This window comes from Lycorma delicatula, chromosome 12 (genome assembly GCF_047948215.1).
Source record: "Lycorma delicatula isolate Av1 chromosome 12, ASM4794821v1, whole genome shotgun sequence".
Taxonomy (NCBI): Eukaryota; Metazoa; Arthropoda; class Insecta; order Hemiptera; family Fulgoridae; genus Lycorma; species Lycorma delicatula.
In genome coordinates this window covers 28824559-28847220 of record NC_134466.1, presented here as the reverse complement: position 1 = coordinate 28847220, position 22662 = coordinate 28824559, and the positions used below count along the sequence as shown (strand labels likewise).

The 22662-nt window shown below is 30.6% G+C and overlaps 1 protein-coding gene across 1 annotated transcript in view; it reads left to right on the top strand.

Moving 5' to 3' along the window:
• SCOT (Succinyl-CoA:3-ketoacid CoA transferase) overlaps positions 1 to 17959 on the top strand; it is a 37773-nt gene extending 19814 nt beyond the window's left edge. Inside the window, exons 5-11 of the mRNA XM_075379797.1 lie at positions 355 to 611; positions 2649 to 2814; positions 5614 to 5731; positions 12327 to 12540; positions 14327 to 14402; positions 16337 to 16507; positions 17580 to 17959. Of these exons, the coding sequence (XP_075235912.1) occupies positions 355 to 611; positions 2649 to 2814; positions 5614 to 5731; positions 12327 to 12540; positions 14327 to 14402; positions 16337 to 16507; positions 17580 to 17777 (1200 nt within the window). The 3' untranslated portion in view covers positions 17778 to 17959. The remainder of the gene's footprint in view (positions 1 to 354; positions 612 to 2648; positions 2815 to 5613; positions 5732 to 12326; positions 12541 to 14326; positions 14403 to 16336; positions 16508 to 17579) is intronic.
• Positions 17960 to 22662: the final 4703 nt, after the last annotated feature.

Here is a 22662-nt window from a genome sequence, read left to right as displayed (position 1 = left end):
CTATTAACTTGAAAAATATTTATTTCAGAGTGAGTTTATGTGTTGATTTATTTATACATTTTTGCTTTTGATTTTTTTTTACCGGTTCATTAATTCATCACAGAAGCTTACAAAATTAAGCTTGTACCTGGGAATAAGAAATGGAAATTTTTAGGGTTGAAAATGCCATTCTTGATTGGGATTTGAACTCAGGACCTCTGGATGAAAGACCAATATGCAACCAGTCTGCCACGGAGATTGGCAAAATTAAAAATTCTGTCATTCTTAAACATATTGATCTTTTTATTTCTTATTTATAATTATTGTTAAAACATGATGAAAACTTAAAATTGGTCTTTTATTTTAAAATCTCAGGGAACATTAGCAGAACGAATAAGAGCTGGTGGTGCTGGTATTCCTGCATTTTTCACCCCAACAGCAGCACGTACAATAATACAGGAAGGTGGTGCTCCTGTAAAATATGCACCTGATGGTAATGTAGAAATATCAAGTCATCCTCGCTCATTGCAACAGTTTAATGGAATAGATTATGTACTTGAAGAAGCTATTACTGCTGATTTTGCTCTTATTAAAGCATGGAAGTCCGATATGTATGGCAATTTAATTTTTAGGTAATGATTTTTTGTAATTTACATAATCTTTTGTTTTAAAATATTTCAAAATAGTAAACTTTTTCAGAATGTTGTAAAATATATCTATTGATTTATATTCATGTACTCATATTTAGCAAGGATATGAGGCACAGAAATATCAAAATATATTTGTTATATATGAGGCTCATTAAATCTATTTGATGTTAAAACAAAAAATGTCTCACATGTTTGGTTGTAATGCTTATTTCCTTCAAAATAAGATCCTTTTGAATATCCCAAGCGCAATTCATTTTTTATTGTTCAAAAAATTTCTGTAAATCTTGTTTCAGATTGGTATTTATCTGGGTCTCAAATTGCAAACCTTAAGTGGTTTTTTGATTTAGGAAATATCAGAAATCACAGGACTCCGATCTGTGTAAGATGCTTTGCAAACCTGTTGACTGGGATTCTTAGTTGAAAATTTTGTGATCGGGTGCAAGGAACAGCTGATAATTGAGATGGGCAGGAATGTCATAATGATAAAAGTTTCTAGTTTTACTATTTCTACCGATCTAGTCCTTGTGATAAACAGGCATCATTAAGTTATTGAGAACTTCTTCATGGTATTTATCTTTTTTTTGACTTTCCGGATTGCATTTGTGATATACAGATATCAAAAAAAATATGCAGATGTTATTATTCAGACTTAATCTTCACCTATCAAATTTTCTTTGATTTAGAAGAGTTTGACTGCTGTGAAAACTAAGCTAGTGTTTCTAAGTCTTGTCTGTACACCGACTTTTATTACTACTTCTAAATTTTCTTGAAGCCAGAATTGCTATTGACACAATCCCAGCGTGTTCTTAAATAATCCAATTCTAAGTTTATAATCTTGTGAGAGATGAATTTAAATGTAGTTTATTGAAAATGCCAAGCCTGACTGGAATTTTGAGTACAGTTCCTTCTTGATGGAAGACAGAGATCCTACCATTTTGGTGTAGAGGTTGTAGAGATGTGTTATATTATTTTTTCTTTTGAAACATAAAATTCATAGATTTCATAAACTGATTATTTACTATTTTCCATTTATGAAAGAAAATTCAATTTAATTTATATTAATTTTATTAAAGAAATTTAATTTATAAATTAAAAATGTTTATTATAATAAATGAATATTTAGTTAGGAGTTTATCATAATTATTGATAAAACCATTTTCCTGCTGAGTGTTTTTTATTCCCAATAATATTATGATATAATGTTATAATATACTATTTTTAGTAAGTTCTGTTTTTATGTGAATAAACACCCAGGAAACAAAGAATTATATGAAATGATTTGTCTAAAAAAAAGTGTATTATTGCATACCTGAGCAATTGTATTGGTTGAAGAAATGACTTTCATTAATCACACCTTTCTTGAGAATATCTTGAAAGAAAGTAGGTAAATAGATTCTGGTCAAAATAGAAAATAGTTCTATTGAAAAATTAGTTCTAATAAAGCGAACAAAAAATTCTCTACTTGGTTTATAAGAAGGCATGTAGAAAAGGACAACCTGTAGACTTTGTAGGTATAAATATATTATTATAAATAAATAAAGTTTCACTCATACCAAATGTAATTCTAAAAGCCTACATTAACTTATAATAGATAATAGAAATCCTAATTTTTATAGTTGCCTTAGCATTTACTTCATTTCATTAAGTAGTATGAATGCAGAAAAACGTATCTGATCAAAAAATGCTAACTTTATTTGGTAAAATTAAAAACTTTCTTAAAAAAAAGTACTGTGCTTAAAAACCATGAACAAATTGTATTGTAATTAATATTAGACTTTTGATACTATATTTTAAAAATTAAAAGATTCATAACTTTCTCTACCCTTTTGTAGTTGGTAGAACAAGAATTATTTGAGACTGCAGTTTTGTGGATGTAGCAACAAACATATAAAAAAAAACCTAACCAAATTATAAATTGTTCAGCCAGAAAGTCCCCTCTGCTGAGATTGAACTGAGGAGGCTGAACTTTTCTTATAATTCAGCTATTTTATTAAATTATTTTTGAATGTGTTTTTATAGAAAAACTGCAAGGAATATCAATCCTGTAATGTGTCGTGCAGCAAAAAACACAATAGTTGAAGTTGAGGAAATAGTTAATGAACCAATTGATCCAGATAATGTGCATGTTCCTGGTATTTATGTTGATAAAATATTCCTTGGTGAAAAATATGAAAGAAGAATAGAGGTAAATGGAATTATGTAATTATTTTATATATTTAGTAAAGGCATTTCAATTGATAAAATTTCTTATTTTGATATTTAATGATTTGTCTATTTTTAACATGTTATCAGTTTGAACAAATTTATAGAAATCAATATATGTAAAAAATATTATATAAAATATATATATATGTAAAATGCTAATATAATAATATATACATTTACATAAAATATATTTACATTTATATAAAATATATATTTATATATTATATTTTATATAAATTACATATTTTATAGAAATCTGTTTTTATATGAATAAACACCCAGGAAACAAAGAATTATATGAAATGATTTGTGTTTAAAGCGTATTATTGCATACCTGAGCAATTGTATTGGTTGAAGAAATGACTTTCATTAATCACTCTTTATCCTGAAAGTATGCAGTGGGAAGGACACTATGTGCAGATAATTTTTATTGTGGTCAATTGACTGATGCTGACTGACTTTAAATCTTGAAAATCATTCGTAATATTGTTTACGACCCAGAGCATCATGTCTATAACCTTGTTTCAAAAGTTTAAACGTTTCTGTGAAAGTTTTCCCCAGTTTATGTTGTATTGTTGCTCCTGAAAAATCGCACATTACAAAAATTGCTACTAACATGTAAACACATTACAATCAAATAATAATAATTTGAAAACTAAACAGAATATCAACAATCCAAGAACATGTGGTTACAGAGGTTATGCAGAACACAATGCTGCTAACCGTATGTCACTAAATATCTCTGCTGGTGCATAGTTAAAATTGTTCGGTTATTTTCTGAACAGACCTCATACCTAAGTATCTTGGCCTGTAAATGGTCTTATAACTCTGGGTCCTGCTGACTGATTTTCTTCAAACATGGTAGACTGGTACTACCTTCAGAGGGAAAGAAAGCATTCACATTTTTGAGAAAATTGGAAAAAAGAGTGGGAGTGTTTGACTAAAATAAAATTTCGACTCTTTACTACGGCACTATAGTAAAAAAAGATTTCTTACAAAAGTTACATTTTTTTAATCAAGATTTCAAATTATCAAAAAAATTATTTAATATTTACCCCTACCTAAAAAATGATGTATATTTTTCCTTTTTTAGCTATATTTTGCTTTAGCAGAGTTTTTTGCATTTTTATTTTCTTTAACAATAGACCTTTAAACCACTAAAAACATTTTTTGCCCGTCCTACTCCAGTGTTCTGTGGTAACAAAAAATATTTCTTTAATTAAACAAATTTTTTTTTAAAGTTTATTTTAAATTTAAATCCATCTCGCAATTGTCCATTGCATTTAAAATGTAAAAATATTAATTTTTTGATAGCCCTTACTATTTAGTACTGCTTGAAAAAAAAAATTAGCCAAAAATTTTCACCCCTTCCTAGAAAATTGCAGGTTTGTTTATTTCAAATTATGGATGTATCTTTGTATTTCTTAAAGAAATTTAAAAAGTTATTTTTTTAAATTTAATATCACCTCTTAGGGATTATTTTCTTAAAAATTAATTTTACCCGAATGCTTCCCCTTGACTATGGAAGCCCCAAAATAAAAAAAAAGTTTTCACAATTTCAAATTTTTAATATAAAAATGTATTTTGTAAAACAATAAAGTCACTAAAATAACGTAATACTCCTCCACTGATATGGGAGCTCCGAAATAAAAAAAAAAAGAAACATTTCTTTTATTTCTATTTTTATTTAATAAAATCAGTTTTAGTGAATGTTTTAATAATAAAAAAAAAAAATTATCTATGCCTGAGCCCCAAATTTTCAAAAGGTTGGAAACATTAATTGAAATTCTGATGCTAATATTACAAATTTTGATTATTGCTTTATGTTGTTGAGCATCTTGGTTTTAAAAATTAAAATTAAAAAATTTAAATACAATCAAACAAATAATTTTATTATTTTTTTTGTCTTCAGTCACTTGACTGGTTTGATGCAGCTCTCCAAGGTACCCTGTCTAGTGCCAGTCATTTCATTTCGGTATACTCCCTACATCCTACATCCCTAATGATTTGTTTTACATATTCCAAACATTGCCTACCTGCACAATTTTTTCCATCTACATGTCCTTTCAGTATTAAAACGACTATTCCAGGATGCCTTAATATGTGGCCTATAAGTCTGTCTCTTCTTTTAAGTATTTTTCCAAATGCTTCTCAACTTTTCAATTTTCCGCAACACCTCTTCATTTGTCACTTTATCCACCCATCTGATTTTTAACATTCTCCTATAGCACCGCATTTCAAAAGCTTCTAATCTTTTCTTCTCAGGTACTCCAATCATCCAAGTTTCACTTCCATTTAAAGCTACTCCATACATATACTTTCAAAAATGTTTTCGTGATGTTTAAATTAATTTTTATTTTTGACTAAAAGCTCCTTTTATATTTAATGAAAAAAAAAAAAAATAAATCAGTAACATTAAAATTTATTGCAATACATGTATTTTCGCAGTATGTTGAAGAAATAACTGAAGTTGGCTAATTGAACATTTTTGGTTGATTGTAACACATTCAGATGTATTTTTTCTTTCTTCTGGCTATTGATATTTACATTTTTAAGTTTTTTGGATATTCATAAAACATTTTTTCATTTAATACTTTATATGAATGCTGCCGTATTTTTGATTCATCACAACTAAATTTTTTCAAAAATGAATTTCGTAACGACTGGTTACATCAATCAAGTTTTGTAAATTATTGGTGGCATTTAAAATTACATTTTTTATTTTTACTAGCAGTGTATATATTTTTGTGTACAATAATTTCATAATTTTTTTTTACAGAAATTAAAAACTAGTAGGAAGTGTAGTGCTGATTCAGCTTTATCTACAACTCCAGCTGCTGCTCTAAGAGATAGAATTATTAGAAGAGCAGCGCTTGAATTAAAAGACGGAATGTATGGTATCCTTTTTCTTAAACAAATATGTAATAAAAATTAGTTTATTATTTTAAAAATTATTTTGATTAATATTTTTTTTTTACATTATTTTATCATTTTACTACCCAGTATAATTGTAAATACATTTTTAAAATGGGGTTTTCACATTTCATTAAAATCTTAAAGTATAGTGGACACTTATAATTACAAAAAAATGAAAAAATAATTAATCAGTTGAACAGCATGACAAAAACATGGTAACTCCTTAAAATTATTAAACGTTAATCACTCATACAATTCATTTTTCCTTCCAAAAGTTTTTTGAAGCTAATTAAAAGCATTTTCTTCACTGGGATAACCAGTACCATTGATGATAATGGTGGCCATCCTAAAAATTATGGAAATCATGTTAATATTTAATGGAATACTTTATTCAAGCTATGGTATGTTTGCTTATTTATTAATTTGTTGTTAAAATCAATTATCACATTTTTTATTTGCATTGAAATCTGCTTTTATGCACAGTATGTAGAATTTTCATGTTGTGATTTGTACTCCATGGATATCATGTTTTGAGGGTGATATGCAAGATCTGATTCTGTTGCATGAAAGTGGATTTTGTGCATCCAGTCTGTTCGATCTTGTTTTGGGTGCTTAGGAGGTTCAGTTTTATCTGATAATAGTTCAGCCAGTCTTATTGTGTAACTGCTGGGCAGAAAATAAGATTTATGTCATTCCTCAGACATTTTCTCTCCTTGATATTAAGAATACAACGGATTTTTAGATCTCGGCTTGTTCAGCATGGAGAACCTAGGACCTTCAAAACTGAAGTGGGGAAAAGTTAAGTAGAATGAAAGGATGATGAGAATTGACAATCTATTCATGAGTGTAGATTGTGGCATGCTCAGTATCTGATATTTTCTATTATCTGATATGTAATATATATATTAAATATACATATGTGTATACAACAGTTTTCCACCAACAGTACAGAATTCAATATTGTCCCTTACCTTTTGCTTATTGTTTTTCCATTTTAAGAGTGTTTTCGAGGGTTTTCCTAATCGTCAGTTGATAAAAACTTTTTAAAACCACACATTAAACTCAAAAAACATTAAAACTGTCACATATTAGTAAAAAAATTAAGATAAAATATGTCTTGTGGCCAGCCACACGTACAGTACTGTACTCTTTACAGTAGTGTAAAGTACTGAACGTGTGGCTGGCCACATAAAATATTTTATTTTAATTTTTTGACTACATATTTTTATAATATGCGACAATTTTAATGCTTTTGAGTTTAATGTGTGATTTAAAAAGTTTTTATTAACTGACGAGGGAAACCCTCAAAGCACTCTTAAAATGAAAAAAACAGTAAGCATAAGGTAAGAGGTATTATGAATTCTGTACTGTTGGTGGAAAACTGTGTTATACTTTTGTCTTTGACATAATGGTACAGAGGAAAATATGAACAATACAATAACAAAAAAGAATTGAATTTATATATATATATATTAATTTATATTTAATAGATCAACCCTAAGTCAGAACAATTGAAATAGGATGACCTACCTTATTTCATTACATAACAGAAGGGCTTTTGCAAATTTGATTCGCATCATCAGCTGCCTTACATTATATATATATATATATATTTATATTGTTACAATATACAGAGTGATTCAAAGAAACGGGAAATTAAAAAAATAAATAACGTTAATGAGACTTTTTTTTAGAAAATGAATTTTATTTCATGTAATTGTACAAATGTTGCCATTTTAGGATACATACATTTTAGTTTATTTTTTAAAGATGACATCTTCCAGGTGACCTCTTCTACGTGAACACTCACAAAGTCTCTTCATTAAATTGTTCGTGGTTTGACGTAACATCTCAACTGGAATTTCTGCAATTGTTTCTCGGATCTTTGCCTTCAGTTCTTCCGTTGTAGCAGTTCTACTGTGGAACACTTTGCTTTTAAGGTGACCCCTCAAAAAGTAATCGCAAGCTGAGAGATCAGGCGATCTGGGAGGCCATCTAATATCACCATTTTGTGAAATTACACGTCCAAACAATCGGCGTACAGCTGTCATCGATATTCGTGCAGTATGTGACGTTGCTCCGTCTTGTTGAAACCAGGCTGTGTTAAGAATTGGTGGAAATCTCTTTTGTTGTTCCACAACAAAGGTTTCAAGCATGGCTACGTAACAAGCCGACGTCACTGTAATCGCAAGACCGTTGTCATCCTCAAAAAAATAAGGGCCTATAACACCGTAAGATGACATAGCACACCCCCATCACTTTCTGGCTGTGTAACGGACGCTGGTGTAGCTGCATAGGATTTTCTTGTGCCCAGTATCTGAAATATTGCTCGTTAACAAATCCACTGAGGTGAAAATGCGCTTCGTCTGACATACACAGTTCGTGAACAAACTCCTCGTTATTATTTATCTTCTGAAGCATTACATTACAGAATTGTGCTCGCATAACTGCATTGTTTGGTTTCAGTTCCTGGACGATCTGCAACTTGTATGGATGGTGTTGCAAATCCTTTACTAACATTCTTCGAACACTTATTCACTAACACACGGATTTCGTGTGACAGCATCTTGTAAAGCTTGAACATTCTGTGGTGTATGGACGGTTCACTCACGACCTGGAGGTTTCTTTTTCATTGCTGAACCAGTTTCCTCAAAATTAATTATCCATGTTTTAATTGCATGTGCTAATGGAACACGTTTGTGCCGTCCCAGATTAAAAATGACGACTATCATTGTTTTTGTAAAACGCTTTGGTAGCAAATGCACGTTGCGCACCACTCCAAGGATCCATGACAACTAAATGGCAGGTTAGGTTAGAGAGGCTGGCGCCACTTATCAAGTGGTACCAATCGCCCACGGCTACCAACACAACTTTCAAAATTTCCTGTTTCATTCAATCACTCTGTATATATATATATATATATATATATTGTAACAAGACCGGTGCAGCAAGCCTGAGTAACAAATTCCCACCAATTATTATGAAAGTAATAATTAATATAATAATGGGATTCAGAAAGGGACAAAAAGGAGAACCTTTTTGTAAATTATAGGTCTGTTTAACAATTTTCCTTTGTTGTACAGCCTGCTGATATACAATGAACACCTGTTGTGTAGTAAGAAGAGACCAGGTTTGGAATTCAGGGGAACAAAAACCTCGGTCAACCGTTCTCATGCTTTGACTTGGGTCTGGTCCGACAGGTAAAGAGGCTAGTAGCATAAATAGCTCTGGAAGACCAGCTAAAAATCAAATTCGGTGCAGTTCTGTGAAGCAGTCTGTGAGGTGTTATGACATCGGTCTCGCAAGGGCAGTACTGCGAGTTGTGTAGATTTGGCGGAGTTCTGCAAACCAGTCTAGTGAGACATATGATGACAGTCCAGTGTGGTGAGTCACAGATGTGAGTCTGCGAGACAAGTGTGCAAGACGTCAGTCCAGCGAGGAGAGTATCCAGTTCAATACGATTAACATGACGCCACAAGTAATTCCAGTGAACCAGAAATACTATCAGTGAGTTACAGTAAAACTATAAATGTATAAGTGAAAGAAATAATGCAATAGATTTCATTTATAAACTGTTAGGTTAGACAACAAAATGAATTTGCAGGTGAAGTTTATAAGATTGTTAATATGACTAGTTGTTAAAAAGGGTTAAAACTAGAATTTCTTTTGTTAATGGGTCGGAATACTAGTTTTCTGTTTATATACCTGGAATAAATTCTGAACGATTATTTATTTTGAACTCTTGTCTTATGTGTAATCTGTATTATTATTTACTATTGACATTACTATCACTATTAGAAAAGTATATTTTGATTGTTAATTCTTTGTTGATTACATTATGTATTTTTCTCTGTTTTTATATAGTGCTTACTGTTTTGATTATGTTGTGTTTTATGTCGTGTAATTATCGTTTACTACTATTATCCTGATTGTGGTTGTAATTACTATTTTAATATTTATGTTCATTAAATGTTTTATTATTGTCACTTAATATTTTTATTATCATTGTTTTTATTGCCATTGTTATTACAGATTGCCTGGTTGTTATTTGAACATTTTAAACAATAAAGTGTAGTTATATAAACATTTTAAATTGTCAACAACCTCTCAATATCCTGATTGAGCTGTAGAACATGCGACAGTATGTATATATATTACAAGTAAAGTAAAATGCTGAGTAAAGTAAAATCAGTGAAATGGCTAGCACATAATTTTGCTTTGCTTTGCTTTGGTTTTGTTTTTATTTTAAAGTTTTAATTTTTAATTATTTAATTTTTATCCTTATTTTAATTACATTTTTTACATTTTAATTTTGACTTTGTTAATTTTAATTAATTGATCTATATAATTTTAACATTTTTAATTTAAATAAAAGATTGCAAGGTTTTGTTGGTTTTGTAATACATATATATATATATATAACGTATGTAGCTGATGATGCGAATCAAATTTGTGAAAGTGCTTCTGTTATGTAACGAAATAAGGTAAGTCATCCTATTTCAATTCTTCTGTACTTAGGGTTTTTCTATTAAATATAAATTAATTTGTATTGGTACAGAGAAGTGTGGTTATTAAAAGAATTGTTTTTAAAAATAATATATATATATATATATATATATATATATATATATTTATGGTATATATTACCATCACTGCAGTCTGATTAAAAAATTTCCTTCTTGTCAATATGTTTTGTTAGTTGGTCATAGTTCTTGTGTATTTTGTTTGTTTTGAAAGCATTTTTTGAAACCTTACCTAAAAATTATGGCAACTCTGAATGTCTGATTAGGTTGATTTATGTTAGTGTTATGTATTTTCTATTACTAAGCATGCATTAAGTTTTGTTGTGTATTTTATGTAGCAAGTTTTCTTTCTTTGTATGTGTGTTTGTGCATAAGTAGCCATTAATCTGTGTCAAATTCTTTGTTATTATTCAGTGTAATTGATGGCTGGTTACACATATTGTGGGCAAATGTATATACTAAATTTATGTATTTTTAAATGTGTGTGTGTTTATGAGACTGTTATCTGTATTTTATATAGCAAGATCAAGGAAGTTAAGTGATTTGATTTATTGTCATGTTTTGCAGCAAAGTGTAAATTGTTGTGTAATTTATTGATAGATGCAAGAATGAAAAGTCATCAAACACAATATACAATTTTGCTTGTAGCAATTAAAAACAAACATTTCAAGACAGTTGAAAAATAAAAAATTTACAAATGGTAAAATTGATGAAAAAAAGTGGAATATGTAAAAGTTCAGCAAGGGGTTCTTGTATAAGGTTATTTAAACCCTAGGCGATCAGTTGCCAAACCTAAATGACACTATGCACACTTGGTTGTGATAATCAACAAGTTTCCAACAACCAATAATATGAACAATGCCCATTTTATTTTTGTTCTGGAGAAAAAGATATAAAAATTCGTATCCCTGCCAATTATTATTGATTAGCTGAGTGTAATAACACTTCATCAAATGATTTTATGGACATTCTTACAAATTTAAAAAATCTATCATCATTTGTAAAAAAAATACTATAAACAATCTTTTTTCACATTCTTCCAGTTAAGAATCCATGCAAATATTTTCTTTTCTTTTTGTTTTTATTATTTTCAGTATTCATTAATAACTACAGAGGAAACGTAGGAGTGGTATTGCATAAACCATTCTGCTGACTGGTCTATGCAATACTGACAAATTCTTTGAGTTATTGATTTGATTTACTCTGGTCTCTCATTTTTGGTCTACTGACAACTTGGTCACTGGCAATTGATTGCCTAATTTATAATGAACCTAAAAGGAGTATGTAAGCAATTATTTTTCCTCAAATCCTACACATCTTGTCTACATGTACGATTGAATTTTCACAGAGAAATTTATTGATATTACATTGAATAATCAAGATAACCATTCCATCATTCTCAATTCAGACAGTCTTGCTGTTTGATTGAAGTAACAAAGAACTTCAAAAGATATGTAATATTTTGTTACCTCTGTTAATAAACATAAGATCATGCAATCATGGGATCATTTATTATCTAAATTTATTCAGATAACTAATTCCAGTTTGTTTGGGCTTCATTTATGACTGGAAAAAAAATTTGTAAAGGAAAAAAAAATATTTTTAAGTTTTATTTGCCTTTTTACTTTTTGAAATTGGAGCTTTGAAGTGCTAGAATAAAGTACAACATATCAATCACATTGACTTGGCTGTTTGAAATTAGTTAATTTTGTTCAAACAAAATTAAGATATTTTGTATCATTGGAACTTTAGAAAAGTATTTCAATTTGTTCTCTGGATATGAATTTAGGTTAAAAATGGAAAAGGCCAACAGATAACAAATGACTTTCAGAATATATTTTTGTGACTTTCTGCCTTTTTTAATTCTGTTCATTTTTATTTACATGTAATAATTTAACTGTACTAATTATAATTTAAAATGTATATTTTTCAGTGAATGTAACATATGTATGATTAATTATTTATTTAGAAGTTTATTTTTAATTTAATTTTAGATTATTTAAAAAATAAAAAACCAATCAATTATGATTTTCCTTATTATGAAATTTATCAGTTAATTTTGGCATTGGCTTGCCTACATTATTATTAAATTATCTTCCATCAACTAATGTTATAATACATAGTGAAGTTGGTGCTCTTGGCCTTGGAGGTTATCCTACTAAATCAGAAATTGATGCTGATCTGATAAATGCTGATAAACAAACTGTAACAGAGTTACCAGGTGGCAGCTTTTTTGGTATGGATGAAAGCTTTGGCATGATCAGAGGGTAAGCAAATTTTTTTATACAAGGGATATTCTAAAATTCATTATTTACTTTCTTCAAATATATTAATATAATGTATTAACATTTTCTTATCTTAATTACTTTAGGTTGTTATATTTATTATAACTTAAATTCTTTATTTACAGTTTAAATTACGTTTAAACATGTTTTATTTTCTTACAATCCAATTTAATACAAATTTATGTTTTAAGAAATTACTCCCCAAAGAACAGCAGGGCTCATGTTATTCAGGGTGATTATTTATATGATGTATATTTTTTTTTAAACTGCAATGGTAAAATTTTATTACAGTGGATTTAAAAACACACATATATTACATTAGCTATGAATTTGTTAAATTTAACCGAATTTAAACAATTTTGTAGCCACTCTTTTTCTACTTCATGAACAGCTTCCAACTCTTTATTTGAAAAATAGTAGCTTTCATCTGCAAATTTTATATTTATATAGGGCAAATTCAGAAAGTAAGTACCATTTTGTTTTTAAAAAATACAATACTGTTTAACTTAGAAGAGTGTATCTTAAACTACTATTCTATATAATTTCCACCAAAATTAAGGCAGTTTTCATATCTTATAATATAAGTCTTTCATTTTCTCCTCAAATGTTACTGCTGCCAATGAAGATAACTGCTGTTGTACAGCATTTTTCGTGTCTGCATCTTCATTGAAGTGCTGACCACCAAGGGATCCCTTGCGATGGAGAAATAAACTGGTAGTCATTGGGTGCTAAGTCAGGAGTAGGAGGGTGCTTCAATTGCAACAAGTCAAATTGTTCAATCAGACTTTGTGTTTCATCAACAACATGCAGATGAGCATTGTCATTAAGCATCAAAATCCCTCAACTGAACATGCCTCTCCTTTTATTTTGGATTGCATAGTGGAGTTTTTGTAAGAATATCGTAATAAAGTGAAGCATTTATAGTCTCTCTTCTCAGCAAAGGGATTTTAGTTAACTAAAACCCCTTCTTATCTCAGAAGACAATGCACATGATGTTATATGTTGAAATGGTGGTTTTGAACTTCTCTTTTTTGTAGATGTTGTGTGTCGCCATTTCATAGATTGCTTTTGGATTCTGTGTTGATATGAGACCCAAGTCTCATCACCAGTCACTATTTTGCTCAAGAAATTATTACCTTCATTTTTGTATTGTAAAAAAAGACAGAGCAGAGTTTAATCTCTTCGTTTTGTGAACCTTCAACATTTTCGGCACCCAATAAGAGCAGAGTTTGTGATAGCCTAGATTTTGTGTTATGATGTTGTGGAGAACTGTTCGTGAAATTTCAGAAAACTCAATACTTAATGAAAAATTGTAAACATAGATTTTCTTTAAATTTTCATCTCGCAAATTCAAATTCGTATTCACAATGTAAAGATGCTCTCCCTTTGTTCTTCTTTCATATTACTGCATCCCTCATTGAACTCGCACATCCACTTTCTAACCATTTTATCACTTGTAGCTTTTTAGCCATAAACTACTTAAAAGTAGGATAATCTGTCCTAACTTAACTATTAGCAGGATTCTCAATTAACTTAAATATTTTAATATAGTTTCTTGTTTAATTTTGATGGATAACAAATTTATCGGTTAAGAATAAATTCATAATGGCCTAATGAAGGTATGAAAATATGGAACCAATCATATTTCCTTAGAAAATAAAATTAAAATTTGTATCCTTTTTTATTGGCTCATAATACATTTAGTTAGGTAGGATATCCTGTTTGCAGTATGATTGCAAGTCATTTATTTTCTTTTTTTTCTTTTTAGGGGTCATATTGATTTAGCTGTAATCAGTGCTATGGAAGTGTCACAGTATGGTGACATAGCTAGTTGGCTTGTTCCGGTAAGTTTTTATAGAAAGAAGTATTTCTAAAAAAAATTATTACCATTGTATAAATAATGGGTGTCCAGTTGTTTGCTGAAATAGTTTTTAAGTTTCTCACATAATGTTCAATATTTGTTACAACTTTGCTGTTCAATATTATGTATAACCTTGGAATGTGTGTTTAATTTTTACCCTGCATATCAGGGTGATATGTTACCCTAAATTAAATTATTACTCCATCTTTAAATTTCAGTACATAATATATTATTATTGTATGAATAGTGCCACTTTTAAACTAGGGATGCTACCATCTATGGGTCAATCCATTTAAAGTGACTCAAGGATGGTTGCTTGACCAATTCAAAAAAATTTCCTACATGTCTCAGGACTTTAAAACTATTCTTTTAATAATTTTTTTAAGCAATTTACCTGTGGCAGCTATTTTTGTTATGGTGCACACATCTGTTTTTGTGATTGTAAGGGTTTATGGAAAAAATCGTAATTAAAAACTATTGGTCTTGGAAGGATGAAAAAAAGGCAATTTATTCATATTTTCTCAAGGTAAAAGATTGGTCTAGTGGTTTATTTACCTGTCTCTCTTCTTTCTATGAGAAAATTATCAATAAAGTTGAACGTAAAAAATGGAGTAAAATAATTATCGGTGTGCTACTATTTAATGAACTCAAAACAAAACATCTCACTGAGTCTTAAGCAATTCTGAAAGGACCTAACTAAACAAAGGAATTGAACTACCTATCCGTAGAAGGTAAAAGTGAGTTCAACACACAACATGAAACATAAAAATATTACACGAAACAATAACCACACAGCAATCAGCTTTTGTCTTTTTGGGACACTTCAAATGGATTGACCCCTATTCATACCAACTGAATGAAACTGCATGCTAGTGATTTTTTGAGATTTGTGTTGAACAGAATTCCAGTTTTACATGTTTTAAGTATAAAGATCAGAAAGTAAATGACAGTTAGAAGAGCCCACCCACAAAGTTTACGTATAGTACTTTGCAGGTGTCCTGTTATTGATGATGTGAAGTCTTTGTCGATGTGTTGTCTAAGTCGGTCTGAACTTAGTTTTGTGATGACAGATATGTTAATGCAAATCTATAACTGTTTTCTTGATAGATTTAAAATGATTGAAGAAAAATAGAAAATTCTGCTAAATGTGAAATTCAGAGTATTGTCCAGTTTAAAAGAAAATGTTACTGTATGGAAGTACATTATAAAAAATTACTGTCATTGTATTCCTTGACAACAGAAGTCTAGTCTGTTGATTTCATAGAATCTCGCATAATTGACTCAGGATTGTATTAAAAAAGGGACATTCCAAAACAAAACATCATGGTATGATATGTTGAAGTATCATTTTCTTGCCTGTCCACACAATCAGATTTTGCTGTGTTGTTAGATGAAGAAAATGCATCATTCTCCTTAAACCCAAATCAGGCACTAGTGATTATATCTCATGTTGAACATGAAGAATTGCTTACACTTGCAGCATTTTAACAATCCCATGTGAAAGGTCATCTCAAATCGTTAATTGAAAAATCTTGCACTAATGAAATTTAAAAGCTATGAGAAATGCGTCTTTTTGGCTGGAGACTATTTAGAAATATAGGTAAAAATTGATGTATTAAACTTTACAAATAATAACATATTTTGGGATATTTTAATAAATTAGTTTTTTACTGGATAACTTTTGTATATCATAAAGTACCAAAATTAACTTGAATTATAATTATCACCTATTGAAGAAGATTGCACGGGTCATCTGCTCACTAATTCTAAACTTAGCATATCATGTTGGTGCTGTTTAAGCTTAAGTTATAGCCACTCAAGCCATCCAAATTGATAACTTACAGATACTAAGAAAGATAGATGTATTTGTTCCATAATTTATCGATTAATAATTTAGTTGTCTATTTTTGTTTTCAGAGTAAGGTAGTAAAAGGAATTGGTGCTGCTATGGATATAGTAAATGCACCAAATACAAGAATCATTGTTGTAATGGAACATAATTTAAAAGATGGCTCACCAAAAATAGTTGAGCAATGTAATTTACCATTGACTGGAATGAAATGTATTAGTATGATAATTACTGAAAAGGTATTATTTTTAATTATTTATTAATTCAATATTGTAATTATTTTATTTTTATATTGTTTATGAAATGTATGTTACAATCCATTTTAATGTGACTTAAGATGCAGAAAGCCTTTGTTATTCTCAATTTTGGTTGTTTGTACTTAATAGTTGTAGCTCCTTAATAAAAAACATTAAATAAGGGATTAATATCTAGTTTTGGTTAATTAAAAATTTATTTTGGATAGAAACAATAGGCTGATAACCCAATAACGTTTACTGATAGATGATAATGAGTTTTTTAGCATGTGAAAAATGCCATGCCTGATTGGGACTCGAATGTGGAACCTGTGGTTGAAAGGTAGATATCACCACTTTGCTATGTAAATCAACATTGGATATAGTGACAGTTTAAATAATTAATGATAACAGTTGAACTTTGTTGTAAAGTTTATGGCTGCATTGCAGACAATACTGATTCACCCTCTTGCATTGGTTTGGTTTTTTAAAGCCACTTCTTGTCCTAATCTTTGGTTAGACTTGGCTGAGGTATTGCGATTGCAAATAGTAATAAAGTAAGGTATAAAAGATACTTTCGTTGAAGTATGAAAAAATAGTGTTTATAAAATCTGGAACTGAAGAACACAAAATTAACAATATGAGTGCAATAAAGTGACTGACTGGCTTCTTGGTATCTACAATGACCTTTTGCAGTACAATATCTTTTCTGCTGTACTATTAGTAATGCCAACACTATTTCGGATGTTCCAAGCGAAGAACTACTGCACTTATTCTTTTTGAACTTTAATGAGTAATAATTAATACGTACATGCATACAAAAATGTATGTTCTTCACCGAAATTATACAATGCCATCTGTATAGTTCTAGTCACATAAACTTCAATGAACCAATATTAGAGAAAAATTTCTGATTTCATTGATATACTTTTCCTTCCTAACTTTCAACTTATTTAAGATTATTTGGCAAATAGAATTTATGTAGACATTTGACTATATTTTCGCTGTCATTTGAATCTTCTAAGAAATATCCTTGTGATTGCTAACTCTTGTGAAATCTTATTTTATTTTGTTTCAGGCTGTATTCACTGTCCATCCTGAAGTAGGGTTAACATTAATTGAAATTGCGGATTCTATTGAAGTACCTGAAATTCTTATGAGTACTGGTTGTAATTTTCAAGTATCACCTGATCTTAAACCGATGGGTCAAATTAGACTACCATCTGAAGAAAATGAACAACTAGTAGATATTAAAAAAACCGATTTCATTAAATAACAATTTTTGTTTATTATTGTTTAATTATGTAAAATCAACATATAAAATTGTATTTTAATAGCTAACAGTTATTTTCTTTTTAATTTTTTTTATTTATTTCATATCTTTTTTTTGTTGTAATTTTAGTTTAAATATCAGCATAATATTTATTTCTATGTTAATATACACTACATTGTTACACAGTGTTTTTTTATTTCTAATAGGATGTGTGATTTTTATTTATACAATCTTTTAATATTGTATAGAATAAAAGTATTATAATTATTTATGTGCTTGAAACATGATTTTTGTATGGATTGTTAAAAAGTTAGCATGTTTGACGTACGACTTACCTAATGATATTGATAAGCTGTCATGGTGATTTGGTGTAAATGGAATGATTTTTAATCATTGTTTGAAATAAAAATAATTATTTACAAATAAAGTGATAATAATCTGTCAAGCAAGTGGAAAGAGGGATCTAGTAGTGTGGTATGTGATACAGCTCTGGTAAAGTCTGGCTCCTTACATTTCAGTCCTGTTGATCACTTGAACATTCCCACTGTATGAACAGAACACAGAAGTACAACAGCTGCTTCGAGATGACCTCTAATTTTAAACTAAAATTTAGAAAATTTTCTAAAAGGATGTTCTTTGCAACTTACACACTGCAGAAGGCAATTTTATGTCCCTTCAAAATAGTGTCAGATGTATTTTAACATGGGTAATCTTTTTTTTATATGTCTCGTAGATTAAGCCTAACACATTTATTTTATTTCAGTGGTTATCTTCCCTTGAAGCCATCACTACAGCCAATATTATGTTATTTGAGTTGTGATTATTAATGCATTTCTTGTTCACAATATAATTTTTTGAATAATTTAAATATCTGCAACCCATGTATTTTTATTACTTCTCTTTTTATAACTCATCACATACAATAAATTGGTCTGTAAAATGTAATAAACCCTTGCTTTAGTTTTGGGGAAATTTCTGTGCAAAAAAATTATGTTTAGGGGAAATTTCAGGGATCTGAATATTTTTTGCTCCCCTGACCTTCAGTTATTATCCCCCCAGAGTGATAACTTTGAGGTGGTCTTTGCTAATGAATTATTGCTTTAGTTTTGGTCAATATAAAAAAAAAAAACACATATCTGGATACCTTGTGAAAAGCTTTTTTAATAATGTAAGTAGCATGAATCCAGATTTATAGTTTATGCAGATAGCTCTAGACACAGTAATTCTGTTGGTTGGGAGTAGAACATATATTTGGGCTTCCCAGTATCATCAGTGTTTTTGTTGCGGAGCTGTTTGCAATTAACAAGGCCTTAAATACACTTAACTCAACATTCCGACACATCTGTTCAGATTCCACAAGTGACTTACACCATTTGTGATATGTACTTCCGATCCTGAAGGGGAAGATCCTGCTATGTAATGATTCCGGTCGCCATGCCATCCCCTTCATACCTAGCCAGATGGACTTTACCAGAGGTTATCTTCTGAATCCACAGACTGAATAACATATCTCAGTTAACAGCTTGGCCTGCATCAGAATGTCACCAATGTAAATGCCATGAATGACATTTACATTGGTGTAAGAACATACTGTCATACAAATTACTCAAACAAACAGAACTGAGTAGAAATAAAGTATTTACATTTTTAACTATAGTTCTACCAACAAAATAAAATGAACATCACGAAATGCCAGAACAGAAACAAAACTATGGAATGCCTATCTTGGCAAAAACAGAACAGATGGTCCCTAACCATCCAGGTAACTTGCTTGAACTCCCCATCCTACACTCCCTCTGCAACTCGCTGAAGAACCAAATATTTCATGAAGTTCTCTACAATTAACCATTTCACCCAGATTTTTCAGTTAATGTTTAAATCTAAAATAGACCCATTATCCCCGAGCTGCCTCGCTACCTCTAATCGTCTTTTATCAAACTGATGACAGAAATGTAAAACATGAAAGGCATCATCTACTACATCACACTATGGACATAGACATGGATCAACTAAGCTGAAACAAGCCACCTATCCCTAAAAGCACCATTGCTCGAAGAGTTATATACTTATTAGACAACACCCAAGAGAATCATCCTGCAGACTCCTCACACCAGGGAAAAGATCATGTGTGTAATGCCCATCAGCCATCTCATACCAACTAGATCTAGTCTGCCGTAATTGAAATCCATCATTCCCAATGTCTCAAATTCTAGCAGCAATTAGTTGACCCAACTTCTTTGCTAAATTGCATTGTTGATGCTCAAATACAAGAACATTAATAGGCTTTACTCCAGCAATTACCAGGACAGCCTCATGAGAAATTGTATGGTAACCATCTGTCACCGTTATCAACAAAAGGTGCTAGGCTCTCAACAACATGTCGTGATAAGTCTTAAATTTTTGCCTATTCGCCCAAACAGGTGCATGCACATACAACATAATTGCCTCACACACACATACACTTATAGAGGATATTTAATAGGTTTAAATTCTGACCCCAATCCTTATTAACCACATGTCGAATATGCCACATAAGAGATCTAGCATTAATATCGGTACCAATAACAATTGAACTATGCTCTGAAAATTGAAGAATTTTCTCCTAGATTTCAAGACGACACTCAGCAGGATCCTGATACTGGAAATAAGAACTTACAACACATAGATTGTAGGTTCTGAATATTAACCCTAAAAACAACTTAATGATTTTTACAGAGCTGCCGCAAGAAGTCCAATTTATTTCTTTTCTGCACAAAACACTGGACATGGTGTCAGAACCACAATAAAATTGCTTCCATCCCACAAAACCCGGCAGGTCACCAAATGTAATATACAGATGCTGCAACAAAAAAACATATAGCTTATGATGTAAGGCCACTTCACCTAACTCGATTTGAATGATATTCATCTGGAAAATCAGGCCAAATTAAGAGCAGAAATTACATTCAACTCAAAGATGCAGCAGGTGCATCTTTGCACAGGATGCCAGTGCATCTTATTTAGATCAGGTTACAGCTTGAGACTGTACAAGACTACATTTCATTTACATTCATACATATCATCCTCTGAAATAATACCTTGCAGTGGTTTCGGAGGCTAAACAGAAAAGAAAAAAAAGATTGTGGTACTTGCATTATCTTTTATGGGTAGTACTCATGCTTGACCACACTCAAAAACTCTTAACCTGTGTCAGGCATTATGGTCATCTGGACCTTTTTGTAACATTTACTGGCAAACCCAAATGGTTTGATATACAGGAAGTGCTGCTACCCATTCAAAAGCCACATGACTGTTGAAATAATTGCTTGAAAACCACTTAATAATAAAAAATAAAATCATGGCTGTTCTAACAAGGGATGTCTGTTTGGAGAAGTTAATTATTTCATGTATTGTGTAGAATTGCAGAAGTATCGCTTGTTGCATATTCACACCTTATTCTGGTTGTAGCAATGAATTTTTCAAATACAGTTGATCACATTATTTGTACAGAGATTCCCAATGCTGAAAAAAACCCTGATGAAGATTTTCATGGTCCTGGTGGTAGTTTTAATCGCAGATCATCTTACATGGTAAGTGGAGTATATAGTAAAAAATATTCCTAGAAACTTCTGAAAGATACTCAGACAGGAGATGATGGTTACCCATTACCCACAATATTGTTGATGACCGATCGTAGCTATACCATTAAAATCAATGGAGTTGAAGTTGACAGTCGTTGGGCAAGCGTCCTACACAACCCTGTTTTGTTACGTACTTTCAATTCTCATATCAATGTTGAGTACTGTAGCTTGGTGAAGTAAATCAAATATATCTGTAAGTACTTAAATAAAGGGAGTGGTGATCCAAGTCATATTCGTTTTGAAAAATGAACGGGACGAAGTGTCACTGTTTGTGAGTGGGAAGTACATCCGTAGTATTTGGAGAATCTTAGTTTCCCAATTCAAGTGAGACACCTAACTTTTGTTCACTTGGCAGTTCACCTTGAGAACAATCAATGTGTCTGTTTCACTTCCAAAAACTTTGCAGAGAAAGCATTGAATCCTCTAACAGCTACTTTATTTGCCTTCTTCGATTTCTGTAAAATAGACGAATTTGCTAAAACTCTTTGTTTATATTGAAGTTCCTTTTTACTTTTTCTTCAAAAATGGGAGATTTGTCAGTATAAAGAAGGATGTTGTAGGATGCCCAAATAAGAAAAAAGATCAAGCCCTTGGAAGAGTATAAAGTCAAACAATAATGAATGCTATTATCTACATCTGTTGCTACATGTAGTTCATGAGCCAACATCGTTTACTGAACTATTTAAAATCATTTGAAAGTACAGAGATGGAATGTATGTTGATTCTGTTTTAGACTTGGATGAGGCTATCCTCTATCCTGTTGAGTTTCTGAATACCTTAGATCCACTTGGCTTAACAGCCTGTAGGCTCTCCTCAAAGTGGGAGCCCTGTGATGTTACTTTGAAATCTCTGTCCAAAATAATTGTGCAATGGTACCAGACTCCAAAGTGAAAGTTCTTCACAGAAATTTGATAGAGGCGACCACGTTCACTGGCTGTGCTAAGGAAGAATCTGTCTTAACCTCTCAAATTCTATTCATCCCATCTATCAGATTCCTTTTAAGTGATTACAGTTTCCTCTTAAGCTGTGCTTTGTTGTGACTATCAAGTCTCAGGGACAGTCTTTGAAGTTAGCAGGCAATAACTTAAGAGAGGATTGTATTTTGTACAGGCATCTGTATGTAGCTTGTTCAAGAGTGAGTGCACCTTGCATTATGGTACTACTAGTCCCTGACAGTAAAACCACAAATGTAGTCTATAAAGAAATTATAAAATAAAATTAACTAAAAACCAAACAAATCTGAGTACTGTATTATCTAAAATAAATTT